The 25,403-nt window shown below is 38.6% G+C and overlaps 2 protein-coding genes across 2 annotated transcripts in view; one reads left to right on the plus strand and one right to left on the minus strand.

Moving 5' to 3' along the window:
- ndnl2 (necdin-like 2) lies at positions 1-21,028 on the plus strand. The gene is made up of 10 exons (XM_062052696.1): positions 1-395; positions 7,296-7,406; positions 7,491-7,554; positions 9,606-9,685; positions 9,763-9,857; positions 9,933-10,009; positions 12,773-12,815; positions 12,888-12,950; positions 16,847-16,961; positions 20,733-21,028. The coding sequence occupies exons 1-10, from the start codon at positions 345-347 to the stop codon at positions 20,826-20,828; spliced, it is 795 nt and encodes a 264-aa protein (XP_061908680.1). The 5' UTR covers positions 1-344; the 3' UTR covers positions 20,829-21,028.
- The window catches only part of si:dkey-96f10.1 (6-phosphofructo-2-kinase/fructose-2,6-bisphosphatase), a 31,944-nt gene continuing 27,388 nt past the window's right edge, over positions 20,848-25,403 (minus strand). The window contains exon 14 of the mRNA XM_062052695.1: positions 20,848-25,346. Within this exon, the coding sequence (XP_061908679.1) occupies positions 25,287-25,346 (60 nt within the window). The 3' untranslated portion in view covers positions 20,848-25,286. The remainder of the gene's footprint in view (positions 25,347-25,403) is intronic.

Below are 25,403 nucleotides of genomic sequence, written 5' to 3' on the forward strand. Positions count from 1 at the left end.
CCACACCAGCAGTTGGCGCTGATGAGCACCGGAAGCAGTTGAGCAACTATTTTAATCCGAAGAGACTTGGCACGCAGGCGTCTCAAATCGCTACAGCGGGAATTTATCTCCCGCGGTGGGATTGTATTTCTAAATCTAGTTTATGTTTGCGTCCAAACAGTCATTTCTCGCCTCTTATTTGCTTTTGTGGGTGAGATTCGGACGTAAGGCGAGTAAAACAATACATTGCGACGTTGGCGTAAAATCCGCCTCCCACCAGTTAGCTCCCGCCGGCTAACTTCCAGCTAGCATAAAGCGCTCGAGCTGCATTTCGCCTTTGCCGACTTTCAGGCGGGCGTGTCGCCATGTCGCAGAAGAAACGACCGTCCAACTCTCAGAGGTCCTCGCAGGGCAAGGTAAAGTTTGTCGTCTTCATGTTTTGGAGCAATGGAAATGTTGATATTAGGTATCGATACTGAGTGGGTCGATACCGGCGCGTTTGGAGAGGGGATCAGGAAGTGTAAACGACCAGAATTAAATAAAAAAAAAGTCCACTTCGCTCATGTTAGAAAAATCCGTTAAATCTCTTTTGGTTATATCTGGCTTGTTTATTCACGTCTAAACATTATATTGTGCTGCGTAATGAAATGTGAATCAAAAAACCATAAGTGAAGTCACGTGGTGCAAACCCGCAATGAATTCTGGGACATAAATCAACATTTTAAATGAGAGCCAAAGGTTGTTGACTTCTTTTGAACTATTGCCTTTATTTTACTGTAACAGTTGGACAAAATACAATGTAAAGCTATTCCTTATTATTTTCATCTTGTTAAATTTTATTGATTGTTGTTAAATGGTTCACAAATAAATGTAAATGCATATGTTTTTCGGAACATTTTATAATGATTATGGCTAGAGATAAATGCTTAAAATGTAATATCGGAAATTATCGGTATCGGTTTCAACCTCCCGATTTTCCCAGGAGACTCCCGAATTTCAGTGCCCCTCCCGAAAATCTCCCGGGGCATCCATTCTCCCAATTTCCACCCGGACAACATTATTGGGGGCGTAAGGCACTTCCTCTAACGTCCTCTACAACCTGTCGGCACGACCGCTTTTCCTCCATACAAAAAGCGTGCCGGTCCAGTCACAAAATATATGCGACTTTTGCACACACATAAGTGAATGCAATGCATACTTGATCAACAGCCATACAGGTCACACTTGAGGGTGAAGTATAAACCACTTTAACACTGTTACAAATATGCGCCACACTGTGAACCCACACCAAACAAGAATGACAAACACATTTCAGGAGAACATCCGCACCTTAACACAACAGAACAAATACCCAGAACCCCTTGCAGCACTAACTCTTCCGGGACGCTACAATATACACCCCTGCTGCCACCAAACCCCGCCCCCCAACCCCGCCGCCCCCGCCCCATCTCCCGAATTCGGAGGTCTCAAGGTTGGCAAGTATGCTCTAGTATACTCTGGACTGAAGCTGTGTGCCTTCATTGTTTTTGTAGCTGTTGTTTTGAGGCATGTTTAAAAAAAATAATGCACTTTGTGAAAGTCAAAGTATAGTATTTCCCATAGTTGTAGTGGGTATTAGGATTATCTCAGGGAGAGCATGTCCCAAATTCCAAGCTGCTGTTTTGAGGCATGTTAAAAAAAATAATGCACTTTGTGACTTCAATAATAAATATGGCAGTGCCATGTTGGCACTTTTTTCCATAACTGGAGTTGAAGTTGTTCTCTTATTTTGGAAAACCTTGTTTTAGATTGATTGATTGAAACTTGTATGTGTAGATTGCACAGTACAGTACATATTCTGTACAATTGAACACTAAATGGTAACACCAGAATAAGTTTTTCAACTTGTTTAAGTCGGGGTCCACGTTAATCAGTTCATGGTAAAGTTACATTGTTTAATGCATCCAGCGGGGCATCACAACAAAATTAGGCATAATAATGTGTTAATTCCACGACTGTATATATCGGTTGATATCGGAATCAGTAATCAAGAGTTGGACAATATCGGATTTCGGCAAAAAAGCCATTATCGGACATCTCTAATTATGGCTGCTTATTTTAGTAAACAAGTAATCTGTGTTATATTTTGTTCGGCTTCAAATGAGTTATATGCTAGATATACAAAATGTTGTATTCTTTAATAACGGGGTAAGTGTATTGCCATGTCGTTTTCCACTTCCTGCATCATTTCACCATGAGAAAGGTCATATGAGGATTTTTTTTGTCGACAGTTAAAACACTTGTGGTCTACATATGGAGTGGTGGCTCTTTGCTCAAAATTTTCCCCAGGTTATGTTTTACAGACCGTTTTCAAGCCCCTTTATGACCGTCTCTTTAGGTTGTCTTATTTACGTGCCTCCTCTTTCAACTACGTCTTCTCCCCGTCATCCATGTTGTAGTTTTTAGCGCTTCCATATCGAGTCTGACATAAGCTACTTTGTAAAGCTTTTACATTATTCCGTGACATGACTTCTTCCCAGAAGTGAAAACCAGTGGTGGTCAACCAAGCCAAGATGGCAAGCAGCGCGCAAACTATCGGGGTACAAAAGAGGCCTAAATCTTCCTGCAAAAAGCAGATACAAGCATAAAATCAAACAATGCGATGGAATAGATCCCTACACTTTTTCAAAAAAAGGTTTGTCAAGTGATATTAAGAATTATGTGTTGGGCGTAGGGCTGGGCGATATGGCCTTTTATTAATATCTCGATATTTTAGGCCATGTCACGATACACGATATATATCTCAATATTTTGCCTTAGCCTTGAATGAACACTTGATGCATATAATCACAGCAGTATGATGATTCTATGTGTCTACATTAAAACATTCTTGTTCATACTGCATTAATATATGCTAATTTTAAACTTTCATGCAGAGAGGGAAATCACAACTAAGTCAATTTACAAAAACTGCATTTATAAAACAGTTATTAAGCAGTGGCACAAACATTCATGTCATTTCCAAAACAGAAAGTGCAAGATTGTCAGAGACATTTTAAAACAAGCTATTAGTGCACTTTTGTGCATGATGTCACTAGGATGACATATCAAAACAACACTAAATTAAAGTGCACTTTTTGTACAGAACGCCACTACAATAGTTTAAAACAAATAAAGTGCACTTTTGTGCATGATGTCACAAGATATTTCAATAACTGTCAAATAAAAATTAGCTGCATAATAGGAGATCAAATAGTGTATGTCCTTCGCTATGTGGTAGGTTCCTCCGGACGTTATCTCCTTCTGTTGTTGGCTATTTTTCATACGGTGTTTATGTGGAAATGGTTGCTTCGGCATTTTGGTAGTGTGGCACCGGCCGGAGATGTTGACATGCGGAGTTTCAAGCACTCTTCATTCTCTAGCGCGTTACTTTTTAATGATGCTACAAATTATCAGTGGTGCTGCTTTTTGTAGCAACATTTTTGCCGCATACTTTACATATTACCTATATCTGTTCGACATATTTCCGCTTGAAGCAGAACCACCGCAAGACGATGGACCCCCTGCTGTTTTTCCTGGGAATTAATAATTCCGTCATTTGTTACCAGATTGGCACATTTCTCTCTCTCGTATTACCACTCGCACCGCACCGTTAGCACCACAGCTAATGTTACCATGCTGCTACCTCTCTGCTCCGCGAGGGCGTATGAGGTTGCACACGCGACCGTATGTGACATACGTTAGAAGGTGCGCTTGTTTTATCTCTCTGTGAGAAGGAGAGACAACAAAAAGTGAGAAAAGCCTATAGTGTAATGCCCACAGCTAAAAACAACTGTGTGAAAACGTATACTCGAATATCACGATAGTCATTTTCTTTATCGCACAGAGACAAACCAGCGATATATTAAAGATTAAAGTACCAATGATTGTCACACACACACTAGATGTGGTGAAATTTGTCCTCTCGAGTATATTCGATATATCGAGTATATTCGATATATCGCCCAGCCCTAGTTGGGCGCATTCCCAGACATGTCGAACTATTGTGCTCCATTCTCCACGACAAAACAGATGGAAACTTGGGAAAGCATGGATGTCTACAACTTCTTTGTGTGTAGCTGGGTCAAGGAAATTAATATCAAAACTCTCCTGGATAAATATGCATAGTTTTTGCTCGGGTAAGGTTGCATTTCATGATTTAACTTTGCGTCCACTGCCATGTTTGTTGCTGTTGCAAGCGCCGTTTACCAGTAGCTTGTTTTTCCCCGTCTTTATCAAAATATAACTATATATGTCAAAATTCTGTATGTGCTGAAAGATTCATTTATGATGGTTGCCTTTGGTAAAAGCTTAATTATTTTTAGGTGCTTTCTTTTATTTAGACTTGCCGAATTGGTGCTTTTGGAAACATTTGTAGCAAACGTGTTTAAGAAATACAAATAATATCATGATAATGGTTAGAGCAGGGGTGCCCACACTTTTCAGCAGGCGAGCTACTTTTTAAATGACCGAGTCGAAGAGATCTACCTCATTCATATATATAATTTATATTTATTTATTTATGAAAGAGACGTTTTTGTTAACAAGTTAAAAGGTGTTTAATGATAATACAAGCATGTTTATGTTTAACACATATAGATTCCTTTCTTTCTTGAAGACAAGAATATAAGTTTGTGTATTACCGTATTTTTCGGACTATGAGTCACCGTTTTTTTCATAGTTTGGCCGGGGGTGCGACTTATACTCAGGAGCGACTTATGTGTGAAATTATTAACACATTACCGTAAAATATCAAATAATATTATTTAGCTCATTCACGTAAGAGACTAGACGTATAAGATTTCATCGGATTTAGCGATTAGGAGTGACATATTGTTTGGTAAATGTATAGCATGTTCTATATGTTAAAGTTATTTGAATGACTCTTACCATAATATGTTACGTTAACATACCAGGCACGTTCTCATTTGGTTATTTATGCGTCATATAACGCACACTTATTCAGCCTATTGTTCACTATTCTTTATTTATTTTAAATTGCCTTTCAAATGTCTATTCTTGGTGTTGGGTTTTATCTAATACATTTCGCCAAAAAATGTGATTTATACTCCAGTACGACTTGTATGTTTTTTCCCTTCTTTATTATGCATTTTCGGCCGGTGCGACTTATACTCCGGAGCGACTTATACTCCGAAAAATATGGTACCTGATTCTGATGACTTGCATTGATTGGAATCAGACAGTAGTGCTGACAACGTAAACATTTTTTAATGGAGGGGGAAAAAAGTCCTCCTTTCTGTCCAATACCACATGAAAGTGGTTGCTTTTTGGCATCTTATTTGTCCAGCTTCCATACTCCTTTTTATACACTTTACAAGAAATACATTGGCGGCAAACGCCGTGGCTTACGGGCTTGTGCACGCCAGCTTTCATAGACTCTTATTTTGTTAGCGCAGGCAGGATAGAGCAGCGCTTTTATTGTGAAGACAGGAACTATGTGGTCAGTCTTTAGGCTTTTGACAGAGGTATGGTTGAAAAAAAAACCTGTTTCTCGCCTCCCTGACGGTCTTATTTTCCTTCACACTGAGCTCGCAGCAGCCAGCGTCATTTCACAAGACCCTCGGGTGCCGTGAATGTCAATCAAGTGACGAAAGTGATGTCATAGTGAAGATTTCTGATCGCTAATTTTTAGGACTATTTTTTCAATGCCTAGTTGCCGATCGACTGACACACCCTCCTCCGCGATCGACCGGTAGCTCGCGATCGACGTATTGGGCACCCCTGGGTTAGAGTGTCCGCCCTGAGATAAACAAGTTGAAAAACTTATTCGGGTGTTACCATTTAGTAGTCAGTTGTACAGAATATGTACTTCACTGTGCAACCTACTAATAAAAGTCTCAATCAATCAAAAAAAAGATTGGTAGGTTGTGAGTTCAAACCCCGGCCGAGTCATACCAAAGACTATAAAAATGGGACCTGTTACCTCCCTGTTTGGCACTCAGCATCAAGGGTTGGAACTGGGGGTTAAATCACCAAAAATTATTCCCGGGCGCGGCCACCGCTGTTGCCCTCTGCTCCCCTCACCTCCCAGAGGGTGATCGAGGGTGATGGGTCAAATGCAGAGAATAATTTCGCCACACCTAGTGTGTTTGTGACAATCAGTGGTACTTTAACTTTAACTTAACAATACTTAAATGGGAAACGATAAACGTTAAAAGTATATCAAACAAACCTTTAACGAAGTGATCACTGCAAACTTATGCATTCTTTGACTGCTCCCTTGGACTGGAGTGTGAGTGTAAAATCTTGTCCTCTTCCACCCTTTTTGATGACCTCTAGAGCAGTGGTTCTCTGCCTTTTTTCAGTGATGTACCCCCTGTAAACAGTTTTTTAATTCAAGTACCCCCTAATCAGAGCAAAGCATTTTTGGTTGAAAAAAAGAGATAAAGAAGTAAAATACAGCACTATGTCATCAGTTTCTGATTTATTAAATTGTATAACAGTGCAAAATATTGCTCATTTGTAGTGGTCTTTCTTGAACTATTTGGAAAAAAAGATATACAAATAACTAAAAACTTGTTGAAAAATAAACAAGTGATTCAATTATAAATAAAGATTTCTATACATAGAAGTAATCATCAACTTAAAGTGCCCTCTTTGGGGATTGTAATAGAGATCCATGTGGATTCATGAACTTAATTGTAAACATTTCTTTACAAAAAAAGAAATCTTTAACATCAATATTTATGGAACATGTCCACAAAACATCTAGCTGTCAACACTGAATATTGCATTGTTGCATTTTTTTTCACAGTTCTTTTTGACAGACATTTTAGTGAGGGTCAAACCATCATGGCATGGGAGAAACTCTGGGTTTATGGTAATGAATGGAATAGCCTACTTGATTTGAGGTTCAGTTTATGAACTTACATTCATATTTTGTTGAAGTATTCAATAAATATATTTATAAAGGCTTTTTGAATTGTTGCTATTTTTAGAACATTTAAAAAAAATCTCACGTACCCCTTGGCATACCTTCAAGTACCCCCAGGGGTACACGTACCCCCATTTGAGAACCACTGCTCTAGAGGAACTCTGAAGACTTAACTTAAAAATATATATAAGTTATTAAAAAAACCTTCCCTCTATCATGCATGCATGCTTTGGAGACCCTGTCTCGAAATAAAATGTTTGCCTTGGTGTTCTTATAACTTGCCTGGTGCCCTAAAATATGAGCCCTCCTTAAAGGCAACACTTACCTTGACCTTAAAAAGTAAAAATTCAAGGCCTGTGATTACGTTTGTTATCTTACCTTATCTTTCTTCCTCCCCTTGCAGAGACTCAGCGGTGCTTTGAGGGTGGATGAAGATGCGACATTCACTCAGCCAAGCATGTCCCAGGTCCAGAAAGGTCTGGAGAAGCTCGCACCTTCCCAGGTTAACCAGAAGGTACAACAGAAATGATCCACGTTCATCACATTTAAAAGAAAGTGAACGTGTTTGACAAAAAAAAGATGTCTGCCTGTCTTTCAGACGGTTGAGGTGGTTCAATATTTCTTGGTGAAGGATCAGAAGAAGATTCCTATCCGTAGAGGAGGTAAGACCTCACTTTTTTCTGTTTTCCAGAAGTCTTCCTGCAGTGAACCTGATTTCCAGCAAGTTGCAACAATATGTGATATGCTTTAATGTACTTTATTGCACTTTTGTATTAGGTAGTAGGGTCAAATGTTCTACATGCAGCAGGGTTTTAGTTGAGTGGGGTGTCCCGCCATGGCAAAATTAAAGCCACCACACCTTAAATTAATCAACAAATTAAAAAAAAAAAGTGAAACCAAAAAGTCATATAAGCAGATGTGTGAAATGTCCACAAAACCGCGGAAATTCGCGTTCATAAGCATTATTTTTGCGTCAAAATATCACTTCTGCGCTTTTTTAATGACATTTTCTAGCGTTTAAGGACGGGAGTTGAAGGAGTGTCCAAAATATGGAGCTTTAATGACATTCAGACTTGGTTTTATCAGCACTCGAGCATTATCTATACATACGTGACTTTTCAGCGCAACAACACAAAATCTGTCCCGTAAAAACTCGACCGACCGGAAATCTCTAACAATAACAAAAGTTCTGTGGGTGAATTATGTAAACCCACTATAATATTAAAAAAAGGATCTAAACAAAAAATTTTCAATGCTCTTCTCAGATGCAGGTACTCGCCATTCCTCTTGCGTATACGCCGCACTAAATTGCAGGACAGGGGCGCCGAAACAAGCTCGCTAGTTAGCATCATATATCTGGCTTACTTGTTGTCGCCTGCATTCGCTCTCCCAGCCACAACATTGACAGCTTTCTACTTTGCTGCTAATCATATTGGGAAGATTACAATCCGAACACCGTCAGTTCCGAAGCAGTTGTTGTTCTAGAGCACAGGTGTCGAACTCAAGGTCCGGGGGCCAGATCTGGCCGGCCACATCATTTTATTTGGCCCTCGAAAGCCTGGGTATAATATGCGTATAAAAAAAATAGTCAACAGAAGGAGATAACGTCTGCAGGAACCTACCACATAGCGAAGGACATACACAATTTGATTTCCTATTATGCAGCTAATTTTAGTTTTACAGTTTTTGAAATATCTTGTGACATCATGCACAAAATTGCACTTTATTTGTTTTAAACTATTGTTGTGGCGTTCTGTACAAAAAGTGCACTTTAATTTAGTGTTGTTTTGATGTCATCTTAGTGACATCATGCACAAAAGTGCACTAATAGCTTGTTTTAAAATGTCTCTGACAATCTTGCACTTTCTGTTTTGAAATGACATGAATGTTTGTGCCACTGCTTAATAACTGTTCAATAAATACAGTTTTGGTCAATTGACTTAGTTGTGATTTCCCTCTCTGCATGAAAGTTTAAAATTAGCATAAAGTAATGCAGTATGAAGAAGAATGTTTTAATGTAGACACAGAATCCTCATACTGCTGTGATTATATGCATCACATGTTAATTCAAGGCTAAGGAAAAATATCGAGATATGTATTGTGTATCGTGACATGGCCTAAAAATATAAAGATATTAATAAAAGGCCATATCGCCCAGCCCTAGGTGAAATTATTGCAAGTTATCATATTTTTTTAAATTTTAGTTGAAAAAAAATCTACTAAAAAAAGCATAAAAAATTGTGTAATAATAGTATTCACTGTTAAGCCGCTCTCTGGGGCCAAACATAACAGCGATGTAGCCCTCAGTGAAAGCGACTTTGACACCTCTGTCATAAGTCAACCGGAAAAGGAATTCAGTTATCCGCACTAAAATGAAAAAGTGTACTGGAGGCACATGGCGTATGACGAATAGTCACATTAGAGAGTGTGCATGGAAACTTGGACTTCACACGTACGTGTGAAAATACAAAAAAACAAACTATTTCAGAAATCAGGATAATTTAGTGCATGGAAACCTGACTGTCTATCCCACTTCATCCCTAAAAAATACTTTGGCATATCTTATGTACCCACAGCCACAGATAGATTGCAGTGTACAAAACACGGACAAATACTTTGTGAAGTTTACTCGTGGTTAGAACTGTGGAGCTCGTTTCATCTTCAGAACTCTTTTGTGGTCATGCAATGACGATTCAGGTGTTGGTGTTTACAGACCTGATCAAACATGTCATCAAAGAAAACCGAAACATCTACCCTGAGATAATGAGGCGAGCGGCACACACCTTGGACCAGGTTTGTCCTGCCTGTGACGACGCGTGAACGCCGTCAGCAAGATAACCCTGCCTTTTCTTTCCTCCTGCTTCCATCAGGTTTTTGGTCTGAAGCTGGTTGAAATTGACACCAAAACTCACTTGTACATCCTCATCAACAAACTGGAAGCTGCTGCTGGAGGCCCATCTCTCAGGTGAGTCCTTAGAGGACACTTTTCTTCTGTGAAAGTCTTCCCACGTCTCACATTTGTACCGCGTGGTCGTTGCAGGTCCGCCAACCCAAAGACGGGACTGCTTTTTTTGATCCTGAGCGTCATCTTCATGAAAGGGGGCGTGGTCAGAGAAGGTGAGCGGCTGTCTAAATTTGTTCATTTTAGACATTGACTGTGAGCAAATTTCAAACAGCCTGTTTAATGCAGCGCTTCTTAAAGGCCTACTGAAACCCACTACTACCGACCACGCAGTCTGATAGTTTATATATCAATGATGAAATCTTAACATTGCAACACATGCCAATACGGCCGGGTTAACTTATAAAGTGCAATTTTAAATTTCCCGGGGAACTTCCGGTTCAAAACGCCTTTGGAGGATGACGTATGCGCGTGACGTCGCGAGGTCCGCGGAAGTGTTTGGACCCTTTTGGACAAAATACAAACAGCTCTGTTTTCTTCGACAAAATTCCACAGTATTCTGGACATCTGTGTTGGTGAATCTTTTGCAATTTGTTTAATGAACAATGGAGGCTGTAAAGAAGAACGTTGTAGGTGGGATCGGTGTATGCGGCTGGCTGTAGCAACACAACAAGGAGGACTTTGTTGGATAGAAGACACGCTAGCGGCGAACTCACCTTGACTACCTACGTCTCCGGGCCGCCGACCGCATTGTCGATCGCTGGAACGCAGGTGAGCACGGGTGTTGATGAGCGGAGGAGGGCTGGCTGGCGTGGGTGGAGCGCTAATGTTTTTATCATAGCGCTGACGAGGTCCTGTTGTTAAGTTAGCGTCGTTAGCAACAGCATTGCTAGGCTTCGACAGGGGTCGAATACACATTAACCGTGTATTTACATGTCCAGTGTTTGGTTCGGTGTCTCCTGGTAGTAGTATTGTTGATCTTCTGTCCATCCTTCCAGTCAGGGATTTATTTATTTTGTTTCTATCTGCATTTGAGACAGATGCTATCACGTTAGCTCATGTTAAAGAGCTTCGTCGATGTATTGTCGTGGAGATAAAAGTCACTGTTAATGTCCATTTCGCCTTCTCGACTCATTTTCAAGAGGATATAGTATCCGAGGTGGTTTAAAATACAAATCCGTGATCCACAATAGAAAAAGGAGAGAGTGTGGATTCCAATGAGCCAGCTTGTACCTAAGTTACGGTCAGAGCGAAAAAAGATATCTCTTGAACTGCATTCTAGTCTGTCACTCTAACGTTCCTCATCCACGAATCTTTAATCCTCGCTCAAATTAATGGGGTAATCGTCACTTTCTCGCTCCTAATATCTCTTGCTCCATTGTAAACAACGGGGAATTGTGAGCGGCACTACCGCTTGTGACGTCATGCTACTTCCGGTATGGGCAAGGTTTTTTTTATCAGCGAGCAAAAGTTGCAAACTTTATCGTCAATTTTCTCTACTAAATCCTTTCAGCAAAAATATGGCAATATCGCGAATTGATCAAGTATGACACATAGAATGGATGTGCTATTCCCGTTTAACAAAAAAAAATTCATTTCAGTAGGCCTTTCAAATAGTGGGGCGGGGGAACAGGAGCATGAGAGGCAATGGTGTAATAGCATCTTATTAGTATTAATTAGTCCGATAATGGCTATTTTGCCGATATCCGATATTCCGATATTGACCAACTCTTAATTACAGATACCGATATCAACCGATACCGATATATACAGTTGTGGAATTAACACATTATTATGCCTAATTTTGTTGTAATGCCCTGCTGGATGCATTAAACAATGTAACAAGGTTTTCCAAAATAAGAGAACAACTTCAACTCAAGTTATGGAAAAAAGTGCCAACATGGCACTGCCATATTTATTATTTAGGTCACAAAGTGCATTCATTTTTCAACATGCTTTAAAACAGCAGCTTGGAATTTGGGACATGCATTAGGAGGTTGGGTTGGGAGGGCGGGGTTCAGGGGTAGCGGGGGTGTATATTGTAGCGTCCCGGAAGAGTTAGTGCTGCAAGGGGTTCTGGGTATTTGTTCTGTTGTGTTTATGTTGTGTTACGGTGCGGATGTTCTCCCGAAATGTGTTTGTCATTCTTGTTTGGTGTGGGTTCACAGTGTGGCGCATATTTGTAACAGTGTTAAAGTTGTTTATACGGCAACCCTCAGCGTAACCTGTATGGCTGTTGATCAAGTATGCGTTGCATTCACTTGTGAGTGTGTCAAAAGCCGTAGATATTAAATGACTGGGCCGGCACGCAAAGGCAGTGCCTTCAAGGTTTATTGGCGCTCTGTACTTCTTCCTACGTCCGTGTACACAGCGGCGTTTTAAAAAGTCATACATTTTACTTTTTCAAACCAATACTGAAAATTTTTAAACCGATACAGATAATTTCCGATATTACATTTTAAAGCATTTATAGGCCGATAATATCGGACATCCCTAGTATTAATACATATTAGTAGTAGTAATAATATATTATCTTCATTAATAAAGCACTATCTTGACACACATTAACTTCAGGTGGGGCTTGAACACAATTCTGTCCCTTGGGGGGGCATGATAGAAAATAATTTAGAACCAATGCTTCAATGTAAGATTATTCCTTAAAGGAATTTTGTTTCATTCAATAATGAACTTTGTAATAGCCATGTGTAAGTGTTGGAGCTCATCCATGTGACATTACTGCCACCTAGTGACCAGTGTGGATACACTACCACATATCAATGGCTGTTTGTTTCTCTTTAAAAAGACGCCATACATTTGACTTGATGGTCAACTAAGGGCCAAATCTAACCAGTCAGATTGGACTATGAAAATCCCGAGTCTGAGACAGCCCAGTAGACTGCGAATGCTTTTTGAGATTCAGCTACACTGATCTTGCCCTCTGCCAAGCTAACACTGCTTTTGCTTGTTTGCTTCTACAGGCCTAATCTGGAACACGCTCAAGAAACTCAACATTGACCCCGCGTAAGATTTATTTAACAGTCATGTATCGACCCGTGTGCTTTTCCTTTTGTTTAACACAACTCGCCCTTGCAGTGATAGCCATGAATGCTTTGGAGACGTTAAGAAGCTGATCACAGACGAGTTTGTGCGTCAAAGGTAAGGACTTTGAAATACTTATTTTCTTTCAACTTTGACATAAGCCTGCTTTAGTTCTTTGCTGATTGTAACTCCACCTATTAATACCTGGGCCTTGTTAATAAAACTGCATGGATTCCATCCCAAAACCTTGCATACTTCCAAACCTCAGGATCTACGTACACAAGAAAATAGTCAGATCTATAAAACCATGCGGCTCACACTTGTATGCACTCTTGTCATTAATTTGGCGCTCAAGACCTGACTATGAAATAAAGATGGTGATGGCGCCCCCTAAGGGAGGTGACATTTGCAGATTGTGAAATAACTTCAAAGATTCTTTATTGTCAATCTTTCCATACACGCAAGATATACACAAGAATCGAGATATCCCTAACTCTGGAGCAAATTTCCAAGCTTAAAGAGAGACTGGCTGCTACCGCCCTGGACCAAAATTAATAGAAATATATACATTTAATTATTACAATTAAAAATGCAAATAGAAATGAAGATGCTCGTTACGTCGAGGGACATACATACTAGGGACATCCAATTTAAACTTCTTTTTTTTTTTTTTAGTTTTGCCTATCATTCACAATCATTCTGTAAGATAAGCACACTTATTTTTTTATGCACTCTAAATCGTAAAAACTGTTTGCAAAAGTCAGCTAATGGGAGTCACTTTGTACCGCCTATGAAACGCTCTTGAAAAAAACTCTGTTTTGTATACATGCTGTAAGTATATATGGAATGTAGTAACAGGCACATTCATAATATGTATTATTTACGTAATTTCAAGCATACGGCAGTGTAATAATTTCATACGCATTACAACGTTCGCTTTTCTCTTCAACAACAACACTAATCATGGCATACTTCTTGAAACGACGAATACTTTGGAACAAGTAATGATTCGTAAACGTATATTTTTGAGCCTGAATATACAGAGGATGAGCAACACTCACTGGATGCTGACTGATGGAATGCGTATCTTCCCGTTTAGGTAAATAATTAATCATAATCCTCCTGCAGGTAAATAAGTGTCTTCCTCGCCTTTTCCGGGGCTAAGTTGAAGGTCAGAGTTGACCAACTTCTTTGTTAGTCTCCGCAACCTTCTACTATCCTGGTGAGAGGAATGATTTATTATCTAAAATTAACTTTCACCAGCAGCTCAATATGTTTGTGCTGTAGCTGCTTAAGATAGTTAGCGCTGCTAAATGTTGTTCCTTAACGGTAACTCTTATAACAATGTCGCTAATACTTGGTCAATAACCAGGTCACGAGATGTAAATGGAGTATTGTTGGCGTTTTTTGGATGTTTTTTAGAGGGCTGTTGTCCTCCTGTGTTTTTAAAATGTTGATTTCTATTTACTGTTTTAATTGGTTTTACCCTTTAAAATCGTTTTTAATCATATTTATTTTATATTGGTTTTATATGTATTTATTTTTTGTTTTTATTCAGTCATTGGTGGAGCTAAGGATAATATTTTAATATTGTTGGGCAGCACTTTGGAAACATTTTGTTGTTTAAATGTGCTATATAAATACAGTGGATTGGATTGGCTTTATGGGCGCAACAGTGTATTCCCATTAGCTGCATTGTTAGCCACCTCGTACTTTCTGTATTTTATGATTAGGAATGCATAAAAAAATGAAAAACATAAGCGTTCTTGGCTTACTTGTAAATGATATATTAAAAAAATTGTGTGTCTCAAAGGGCTTTATAAACTCACGACATCACCTGATCCAAAAACCCACATCCAGGCAAGGAAAAACTCAAAAGACCTCAGCTAAGGGGAAAAAAAGAAGAAACCTTGAGAAGGGACTGCAGATCCACGGTATTCGGCTGCAACAGATGTCGAGTGGGTATAATAGATTTGTTAAATTAACAGATAGACATAGGGGAGATCTTCTTCCGGGCTCTGCCAGGTCAGCTCCACCCAGACGTCCACAGCTAAGCAAATACCAATTTAAACTCTGCTGATGCAAACTATAAATGAGACCCCTGGTCTGCCAGAGAATAAGTAGTAGTAGCAGGAGGGATTAGTTGACAATTTAGCATCTTTGTCACCATATTTAGGGATTATTCAGACCCCTCAAGGTACTAGGGCTTTAACTGTTTCTGTATTTATATTCAGTTTTTTTTTTACAAAGCATTTCGTTGGTACAGAGGCCTATTAAAATTCCACATCAAAAATGAAAGACAGGAAGTGTGTTTATTCGGTGATCAAGCTCACAAAAGACGAACACAATGGAAGAATAAGTCATAACACACTTGGTGGTCGACTGTGAGATTATTGTCAGGTAAAATATGTGCCTTGGCTAATAAAAGGTGAGTAAAAGCATACTAGTAGTTTTGTTGTATATTGTGTGCAATGACAATAAAAGCATGAAATCTAACAGACACATTTTACTACATTGCAGAAACCCGGCTCATTTGGTGCAGGTTTATTTTGTGTTTTTGAATATGACATTCACTTTACAAAGAGTGGCGACATGTTCTATCCCCGTTGGTGTGTTCAGAGCCAGTTTCTCTCAGACCATAGACTCTGGTTTATACCACACCACAGAGCAGCAGGAGCATGCACCAGACCACATGACCTCAGTAATGCGTGTGGACTTGTGCACTCTCCAAACATTTGTCCTTTTCTTGTAGCGTTAAAAGGCTCCCTGCCCTGCTTTTGAAACTTTACAAATGTTCTACAAAACCCAAAACCAGTGAAGTTAGCACGTTGTGTAAATCGTAAATACAAACAAAAAACAATGATTTGCAAATCCTTTTCAACCTATATTCAATTGAATAGACTGCAAAGACAAGATACTTAACGTTCGAACTGGAAAACTTAGTTATTTTTTGCAAATATTAGCTCATTTGGAATTTGATGCCTGCAACATGTTTAAAAAAAGCTGGCACAAGTGGCAAAAAAGACTGAGAAAGTTGAGGAATGCTCATCAAACACTTATTTGGGACATCCCACAGGTGAACAGGCTAATTGGGAACAGGTGGGTGCCATGAAATGTTTAGTCATTCACAAACAAGGATGGGGCGAGGGTCACCACTTTGTCAACAAATGTGTGAGCAAATTTTCAAACAGTTTAAGAACAACAATTCTCAACCAGCCATTGCAAGGAATTTAGGGATTTCACCATCTAAGGTCTGTAATATCATCAAAAGGTTCAGAGAATCTGGAGAAATCACTGCATGTAAGCGGCAACGCCCGTGACCTTTGATCCCTCAGGTGGTACTGCATCAAAAAGCAACATCGGTGTGTAAAGGATATCCCCACATTGACTCAGGAATACTTAAGAAAACCACTGTCAGTAGCTACAGTTGAAGTGCAAGTTAAAACTATGGTATTCTATGCAAAGAGAAAGCCATTTATCAACACCCAGAAACGCCGCTAGCTTCGCTGGGCTCATGCTCATCTAGTGTTAAAAGGAAAGGCCATGTAACACAGTGGTAAAAATGCCCCTGTGCCAACTTTTTTGCAATGTGTTGCTGACATTCAATTCTAATTTAATGATTATTTGCAAAAAAAAAAAGTTTGTCAGTTGGAACATTAATTATCTTGTCTTTGCAGTCTATTCAATTGAACATAAGTTGAAAAGGATTTGCAAATCATTGTATTCTGTTTTTATTTACCATTTACACAACGTGCCAACTTCACTGGTTTTGGGTTTTGTACTTCAGGAGTGTCCAGTCTTTTTCCACTGACGGCCGCACACTGAAAATCAAAGGATGCGGGGGCCATTACAAGATTTTTTTTTTAACATCCTGCATTATTAAATCTAAACTTACTATGGTGCCCCAATGGTATCCAATATCCTTTTACAAGACCCTGAAATGAGCAGGGTAGGGACCCTTTCCGGTCCTCACTGTAGAGCTGCAAGTATATTGTTATTTTTGTGTGTTACAGGTACTTGGAGTATGTGCGTGTTTCTCACACCGACCCACCGGAGTACGAGTTAAGCTGGGGACAGCGTGCCGACGTGGAAGTGTCCAAGACTAAAATCCTTGAGTTCATGGGTCAAGTAAGTACTTTCTCATGGCTAAATACAATAGAACCACCAACCTATATAAGATGTTCCATTCAGTTTTGTTTGTATTTGGAAACACTCTTGACCATTGCTTATAATGTAAGGAGAAACTGTGGCCCTCATAAAAATGTTACGAGGCGTACAGGTTAGGGCTGCACGATTTTAAGAAAAACAAAGTTGCGATTTTTCTCTCCCAAATTGCGATTGGATTTGCTTTTTTTTTTTTATACATATAAATGCATACAACTGCGAAAAATAACGAGTGACATGTTATTTTTAGACTGCCAATCAACAAATTATTGTCTCAAGGTGAACAATATGCCATAATTTACTTTCAACAACACTTGTCTTAATGCAAGCTTTTGTCTACATCAGGGGTGGGCAATTAATTTTCACCGGGGGCCGCATAAGCAACCCGAGCACTGCTGGAGGGCCACACGACAATATTTCAATTAAATTTTGCTCAATATTATTTTTGATATACCATAAGATAAATAATAATGATGATAATAATTAATAATAATAATAATAATTTCATTTAACCTAACTTAACTTTATACAAAAGCAGATTGCTTTTTAAGGTCACTTTATCCTGCATTATCCAACATTTTTCCCCATCAGATTTGGACAACCATCTGTTGTTAAAAATAGTTTTTAATCATATCTATTCTATATTGTTTTTTATATTGGTTTTATATGTAATTGATTTTTCTTTTTATTCAGTCATTGGTGGAGCTAAGGATAATATTTGAATATTGTTTGTAATATTGTTGTGCAGCACTTTGGAAACATTTTGTTGCTTAAATGTGCTATATAAATAAAGTGGATTGGATTGTCACACCTGCCAGCTTGTCCCAACACGCATTTACCTCTGTGAACAAGTCATTACCTGTGGTTGTCTCTTTAATTGACTGCATCAGAGCTCTCATCCAAAGTTAGCGAAAAACAGTCCATGTCTCCGGGCATTATCAGCGCAACAAAGTCCAATAAGCACTCCTTAATAAACTCTCCGTCAGAAAACGCCTTACTTTTTCTGGCGCTTTTGTGAGAAATGACGAAACTTGTCCTGACGGCTGCATCTCTGGGGGTGTGAAATATGGCACAAAGTCCTTGTTGGGTTTGCAGTTTTACCATCAACGCATCAGCCTCCCTTGCGCGCGCTTCATCAGACACATTCCGGTATTTTCCCTCGTGTTTCTTCGTGTAGTGGCGATTAAAATGATATTTAAACACAGCAACCTGTGTACCACACATTAAGTACACGGCTTTACCATTAATTTATGTAAAGAAATACTTGGCAGTCCATCTCTTGTTGGAAACACGCCATTCCTCATCAACTTTTCTTTTTTTAGCGTCTCATCACTTGTCTCTATGCACCTTCCCTCACAGGTTCCCCCCGGACATACGGCATAAATAACACATTTCAAAATAAAAGCAGCACAGTTGTATTGCGCGCACGACATAGATGTTTTTTAAACTTTATTTTGTAATTTGTAATTGCGCCGTTCAATTCACTCACAATCGCACACGCGCATACGTCCACACGGAAGTAATACAAATAACGCTTTTCAAAACAAAAGCAGCACCGTTGTATTGCACACTCGACATAGATACTTTTTAAAATTTATTTTGTAATTTATGATTGGCCTCACGCGGGCCGGACAGGGATGCGCAAAGGGCCGGATGCGGCCCGCGGGCCGTACAATGCCCAGGTCTGGTCTACATCATGCTCTTAAACTGAAGATACAACCGAGAAAACTATACAGTGTTTAATGTAATCATAATATATAATAATAAAAGCAACAATTTAAAAGGATAAACTTGTATTTCTCATTATTGTCGAGTTTACCATTGTACTGTAAATGAAAGGTAAATAACTTTTAGCTATCCTAAATAAATAAACAACAAAATAAAATGGACTCATCTCTGTAAGCAAAAATGTAACCTAAATAAATATTGGACATTTTAAAGCGCATTTGTTATCCCTGTTGGAAAAACTAGGTCGTATTGTCTTTTTTTTTTTTCAGGCCATTTTTGCTCCCTTGTCCGTGTTGGTGGGCTCATATTGCCCATCTAGGTTAAAAATGAAATATAACCACAACAGGTTATTTTTCCCTCCTAATTTTTGTTACTTTGCGGAACTTCTCACTAGCGAGTCGTGATTCTTGTGTGTGTAAGCTAGAAGTCCTGCTCTCCGTCCACCGAGACAAAGACTGTGGATCACGTAAAATACTTTTGATTGGCCAGGAGGGCAAGGACACTAGGTTCAACAATTCTGATTGGAGAACACGTCCGTCACTCCGATGCCGGTGACTGCGGAGAAAAAATCCTTTCCTCTTGCGGTTTAATAATGGCACCAATTAAAACCTCGATGTCTGTTTGATGTCAATGAATCATGCAGCCCTAGTACAGGCAATGTTTGAATCATGTTTTAATATCAACTGTCGTACATGTGGGAAAAAATGCGAGCGTTTGCATCCCAACTTTTTTTTTTCAACCCACAAATTACCGTATTTTTCGGACCATTAGGGCGCACCGGATTGTAAAGCGCACTGCCGATGAGCGGATCTATTTTTATACAAAAGGCGCACCGGATTATAAGGCGCATTAAAGGGGTCATATTATGATTTTTTTTCTAAATGGAAAACCCTTCCTTGTGGTCTACATAACATGTAATGGTGGTTCTTTGGTCAAAATGTTGCATAGATGATGTTTTACAGATCATCTTCATGTCGTTTTCTGACAGTCGCTTCAGGATGCGCCGTTTTGTGGGCGGTCTTATTTACGTGGCTCACCTTCGACAGCGTCTTCTCCCCGTCATCTTTGTTGTAGCGGTGTAGAAGAAGTGTCAAAAGATGGAGCTCACTGTTTTAATGACATTCAGACTTTACTTCAATCAATAACGGAGCAGCATCTCCTCATCCGTGTTTAACTAGTGCAACAACAACGCCGGAAATGTGTCCCGTGAAAAACAGTCCGACCGGAACTCTCTAATAACTAAAGTTCCTTGGGTGAATAATGTAGTGTTTAGCGCTTCCATGGTGAGTTTACTGACAGATATAAGTAAGAACTTTACACTACTTTATATTAGAAATGGCAACAGCAGAGGATGAATGTCACATAACAAGAAGGCGTATGAAGGCGTTGGCATGGACCACACTGGCGGATCTGCGCCATTGTGGACTTATGCAGATACCAAATACACATCAGAAGGTAAGAAAAGTTGGTTTTGCATAATATCGCGAAACAAAACCGCAGGTAATGTCTGCTAGTAGGTGTCACTTTGCGGTCCTTGTATACATACACCATAATAATACCCGTATGTTGAAGCACAGTATGTCTGGTAGCCCTAATGCTCTGACAATCAATCATACCAAAGTCGTACTAAAACATTTTGACAGATTTTTGAGCACCGTGTGTAATGTTCTATATTTTCAATGGAACATTTAAAGTTTTGGTGTTTACTGGAGTCATATTGCAGTCTACACATATCTCTAATGTGTGACTGCCATTTACTGGTCATACTTATTACACCATGTACCAAATAAAATAGCTTCAAGGTTGGTAAGCACAACCAGAAATATTCCGTTACATTAGGCGCACCGGGTTATAAGGCACACGGTCGATTTTTGAGAAAATGAAAGGATTTTAGGTGCGCCTTATAGTCCGAAAAATATGGTATACGACCTTGTGTGCTCCGCTTCTATTGCAGCTTTTTATTGGACTTTTCTGTTCAAACCTGACTTGCTGATGTTGTGTCGTCAGCTTCACGACCAGGACCCCCAGAGTTGGACGCAGCAGTACAGAGAAGCTCACGGCAACCAAACCCCCAGTCAGGCCAGCACCAGCAGCCAAAGATGAAGCCACTGATTTTTTACTCTCTTTTATTGGAGGCTACATGTTTTTTCTCACAGTGAGGACAAAATTCCACGTACATGTGTCACATACTTTGGTTGGAAACACTGAACAGCATACATTATTTATTCTTTTTATATGTTTTTATATCCTTTCATCAGATGTCTTGGTGGGAGAATAAAAAGTGCTGAATGGTTGCACCGACATGTTCATCGCGTTGGACCTTTTTTTTTCCCCAGTTTGTACACGTTTCAAATGTAGCAAAGCAAACGAGAGATCTGAGGAAAATAGGTTTCACTACAAGGCTGAACACAACACTTCACTAAAAGGCTTGTTATTGCACCGCAAAAAGACCAAGGGTGTCAAACTCGTTTTAATTGAGTGATATTATTACACAATTGCCTATGCATTTGATGATTTGTCTATGTACAATCTAAAACATTTTTTTTAGATTATACAGTAAAAAACTGACAAGTCAGTCACAAAATTTAGAATAATTTAAAATAGTTTTTTTCCAGCATGTTACTGTAAATGGAAAAAACAGTACCAATGTTTTTTACGGTACAAAAGTGTTTTTTACTGTAAATATAAAACTGCATTTTTTCAGTGAAATTGTGGCAACTTAGATGGATTTTACTGTTAAAAACGACAACTGTAGATTTTACCGTGTAGTATTGTGAATAGCAAAACAGTACCACCCTTTTTTACAGTTAAAAACTGGCCGCTCAGTTTCCAGCATTTTATGGTCAAATAACAGTGGTACTGTTTTTTCACGTACAGTAAAATGCTGTAAAACCATAGTAAATTTCATAAAGTCGCTGTAAAATCTATTTATTAAATGTGACAATTTGATGAATATCTTGCTTTGAAATCATAAGTCTAGCAGATAAAAAGTATATATTTCTTGTTCAACAAAAACATTGAATGTATGATCATATATTTGTTAAATGATATTTATGTTTAAAAAAATATGCGATTGCATTGAGTACCGTACATGTGTTTTTGCTCTCAAAATGGAAAAAAATAATATTTAGTAAGAAAACAAAGTACTTTATTGACGCATATTATTTCCAGGCTTTCGAGAGCCAAATAAAATGATGTGGTGGGCCAGATCTGGCCCCCTGACCTTGAGTTTGACACCTGTGTCCTAGACTGTACATTGCATAGACTTTGCTACGTCTTTTCCTTTTTTTTTACCCTCAGGCACATGGTGGAGTCTCAGGATGGTCGGTGTGATTATGGCTCAGATTTGGTTACCGTCACGACTTCCAACGTTAAACAGTCTAAAAAGCAGCATCCATTTCCTGCATTGGGTCATGTGACCGCATCTTATTGTGCTTTTATTGCTGTGTGTTCTCCTCCAGAATTAGCGAAGCAGACTAAAGCATCAAACAGGTCACGCGATTTAAGCGGGGCCAGGACTGCAGCGTCACCATGGTAACTGATGCCCCGCCTCTGGATCGATTACATAAATTATCTGGGAGCAACTAAATGAGGATTTTCATGCAGGTGTGTGAAATGTCTTCTTTTTAGGTCACTTAATCCCTGAGCATTTATAAAGTGCATCTTTGAATATTCACGTAAAGGTCATTTATATACCTTTTTTAGCACCTGTGACTGCACTTTATCAGGCTCGCATGAGAGCCAGCATCAGAAGTTCTGCCTTTACAAATATAATAATCAGTGTCAGATGTGTATTCGTTCGTACAGCTGCGTTTATAGTGTTTTAGTTTGCAACATGCCCAAAAGTAACATTGAACATCATGTGCAAAACACCGGTCCGAAAAGGAGTAGGAAGAAGCGGAGCTAATTTATTCCAAAATCTTGCTCTGATTTACAATCACCGTTATCGCCGAACGTTTCACTCAACAAACTAGTGCGTTTGCCTGCATGTCATTCAGCGGAATCGGGGGCCCAAAAAATCCCAAGGGTTGGCGACTTAGTCTGTTTTTTACCCCCCCTCCCCCAATAAATATGACCGCAAAAATAAGCACTTTGATAAAGGTGAGAAACACCATTGGATATCAATAAATAACTTGTGGCTCCCCCTTCCCTGTCAAAACTATTATCAATAACAGTGTTAACCGTAAAAAAATGAGTTTCTCAGCTGGTACTCTGTTGTAATACACTTTTCCACCACTTGTGGCAGTAATGACAATCTCTAACAAACAAGAAGTCTGGAGTTAAAGTCAAAGAGGTTTCTTAAGTGCAAAAATTATGACTAAAGTGAAGAAGGTGTATTTTCATTTGTACTTTCGTTTTATTGACAGTTTAAACATATTTTAATTTGTTTTGGCAAAACATTTTCTATGTAAATGTATTTACCTTCATATTTACAAGTCCTTTTTTATGCAGTATATTTGACTAGTACTTATTTTAATAATCAGTCTGGCCTAAGGTTTGTGTTAAATAATCTTTGTGATCAACATATTCTTTAATATCATTTGACAAGGTTTTAAACTAAGTAGGTTAAATATAATTATTCAATACAATTAAAATGACTAATTTGTGTGAATGCTCCAAACATTCACTCATATGGTTTTCTACACCAAAATTCATCCAATTATTATTCTACTTCTTCTCCTCCAAATTTTGGCATGCTCTATCTTCCACATTTTTCACCTGATTCAAACCGTTGCAACTTCAAACTGTTCAGCCTTTTTGGGAATCGCAGGCTTTCCCTTGACAAATTAAAAAAAATCCCAGATTTCCAGGACATTTTTTCCCATTCAAAATAAATTATCAATTTTTTTAAACTTCCACCATTTCCACATTTTTCAACTGATTCAAACAATTCCACCTTTAACATAATCCACTCATCCTGTAAATTAAAACTATCATTTTTTCAAGTTCAAATAAATTGCAGGAATTCCCTTTTTTTCCAAACCTTTTTTCTGTCGACTACTCCTTCCACATTTTCCAACCGTTCCACCGTTCAAATATTCCTCTTAATCAGGACAAAAAAAACGATAATTCTCGATATTCCCAGAATTACTTAATACCATTTTCTCAATTAAAAATGTTACTACTACAACATTTCTCGACCGATTTAAATAAAAATAAAATACAATTAAAAGAAATAAAATAAATTCCAACACCAACCATTTCATGTCATTCAGAACCTTTAAGTCTTTTAACATTTTCCAAAAATTCCCGCTTTTCCCCAAATTTCCATGAAATTCTTATTGAAATGAATGGGACATTTTTCAAAGTTCCACATTTTTCATCCGATTCAAATCGTTCCAACTTCAAATTGTTCAGCCTATTCGGGAATCGCGGGCTTTCCCTTGACAAATACAAAAAATTCCCAGATTTCCAGGTTTTTTCCGGGACATTTTTTCCCATTCAAAATAAATTATTAATTTTTCAAACTTCCACATTTTTCAACCGATTTAAACCATTCCACCTTCTACATATTCCACATCCTGGACATTCAAACTATAATTTTTCCAAGTTCAAAAAAATTCCAGGAATTCCCAGAATTCCTTTATTTTTTTCAAACCCTTAATTCTGTCGACTACTCCTCCCCCCAGTATTCCTGGAATTCCTTAATGCCATTTTCCCAATTAAAAATGTTACTACTTTAAAATTTCTCAACCGATTTAAAAAAAATTCAAACACCAACCATTTCATGCTATTCATTTAACAGTTTCTCAAAAAATTCCTGCTTTTCCAGAAATTCCCAAATTTCCATGAAAATTCCCGTTGAAATGAATGGGACATTTTTCAAAGTTCCACAACTCACACATTTTCTATCCGATTCAAACCGTTCCAACTTCAAAATATTCAGCCATTTCAAAATTTTGTGCTCTCCTTCAACAATTTAAAAACAAAATCCCAGATTTCCTAGAATTCCCAGTTTTGAGGGACATTTTCCCCATTCAAAATTAATTGTCCATTTTTTAAACTTCCACAATTCCCACATTTTTTAACCGATTCAAACCATTCCAACATCAACATATTCCACTCATCCTGGACATTCAAACTAACACTTTCCCAAGTTCCAAACCAAATTCTATTTTTCCTGGAAATTCAAACTCTTCAACATTCAAACCATTCCAACATTCATACTACATTCTGTCAGTATTTCAGTTCAACTTCAGCATTGGAGCATTCACACCTCATCTAGTTCAGTGTTAACATTCGAGTAGGCCCTGGTCCCCTTTGTACTGGAAAAGTTGGTCCCTGAGGTCAAAAAGGTTGAGTATCACCGCTCTATAATATATTACGTTTTTTGAATTCATATTTTTGATGGGAAAAATTGCTTCAGTTTTTGTACGACTCTGTTTTTGTAGGCCATAACGGCAAATTATACCTGGTCGCTGGTTACATAAGTATCTCTCTTGAGTGTTATTATCTTTGTAAAGGCAGAGGTCTTGACATGGTCTCATTAGATCAATGTAGTTTTAGACAAAAGAACCAGGCGCCTGTCAAAACTGGCTCGTCTTTGGTGTTCTTGTCCATCTAGATGTGTTCTGGGACCGTCTCCAGGGCCTCTTCCGATTCTCTGTCCACATCCACGTTCTGACAAAACAAGTACACTTCATTGAAAAGCCTCCTGGAGTTAAAACCCAAAAACAA

The sequence above is a fragment of the Entelurus aequoreus genome, linkage group LG07 (genome assembly GCF_033978785.1).
Source record: "Entelurus aequoreus isolate RoL-2023_Sb linkage group LG07, RoL_Eaeq_v1.1, whole genome shotgun sequence".
Lineage (NCBI taxonomy): Eukaryota > Metazoa > Chordata > Actinopteri > Syngnathiformes > Syngnathidae > Entelurus > Entelurus aequoreus.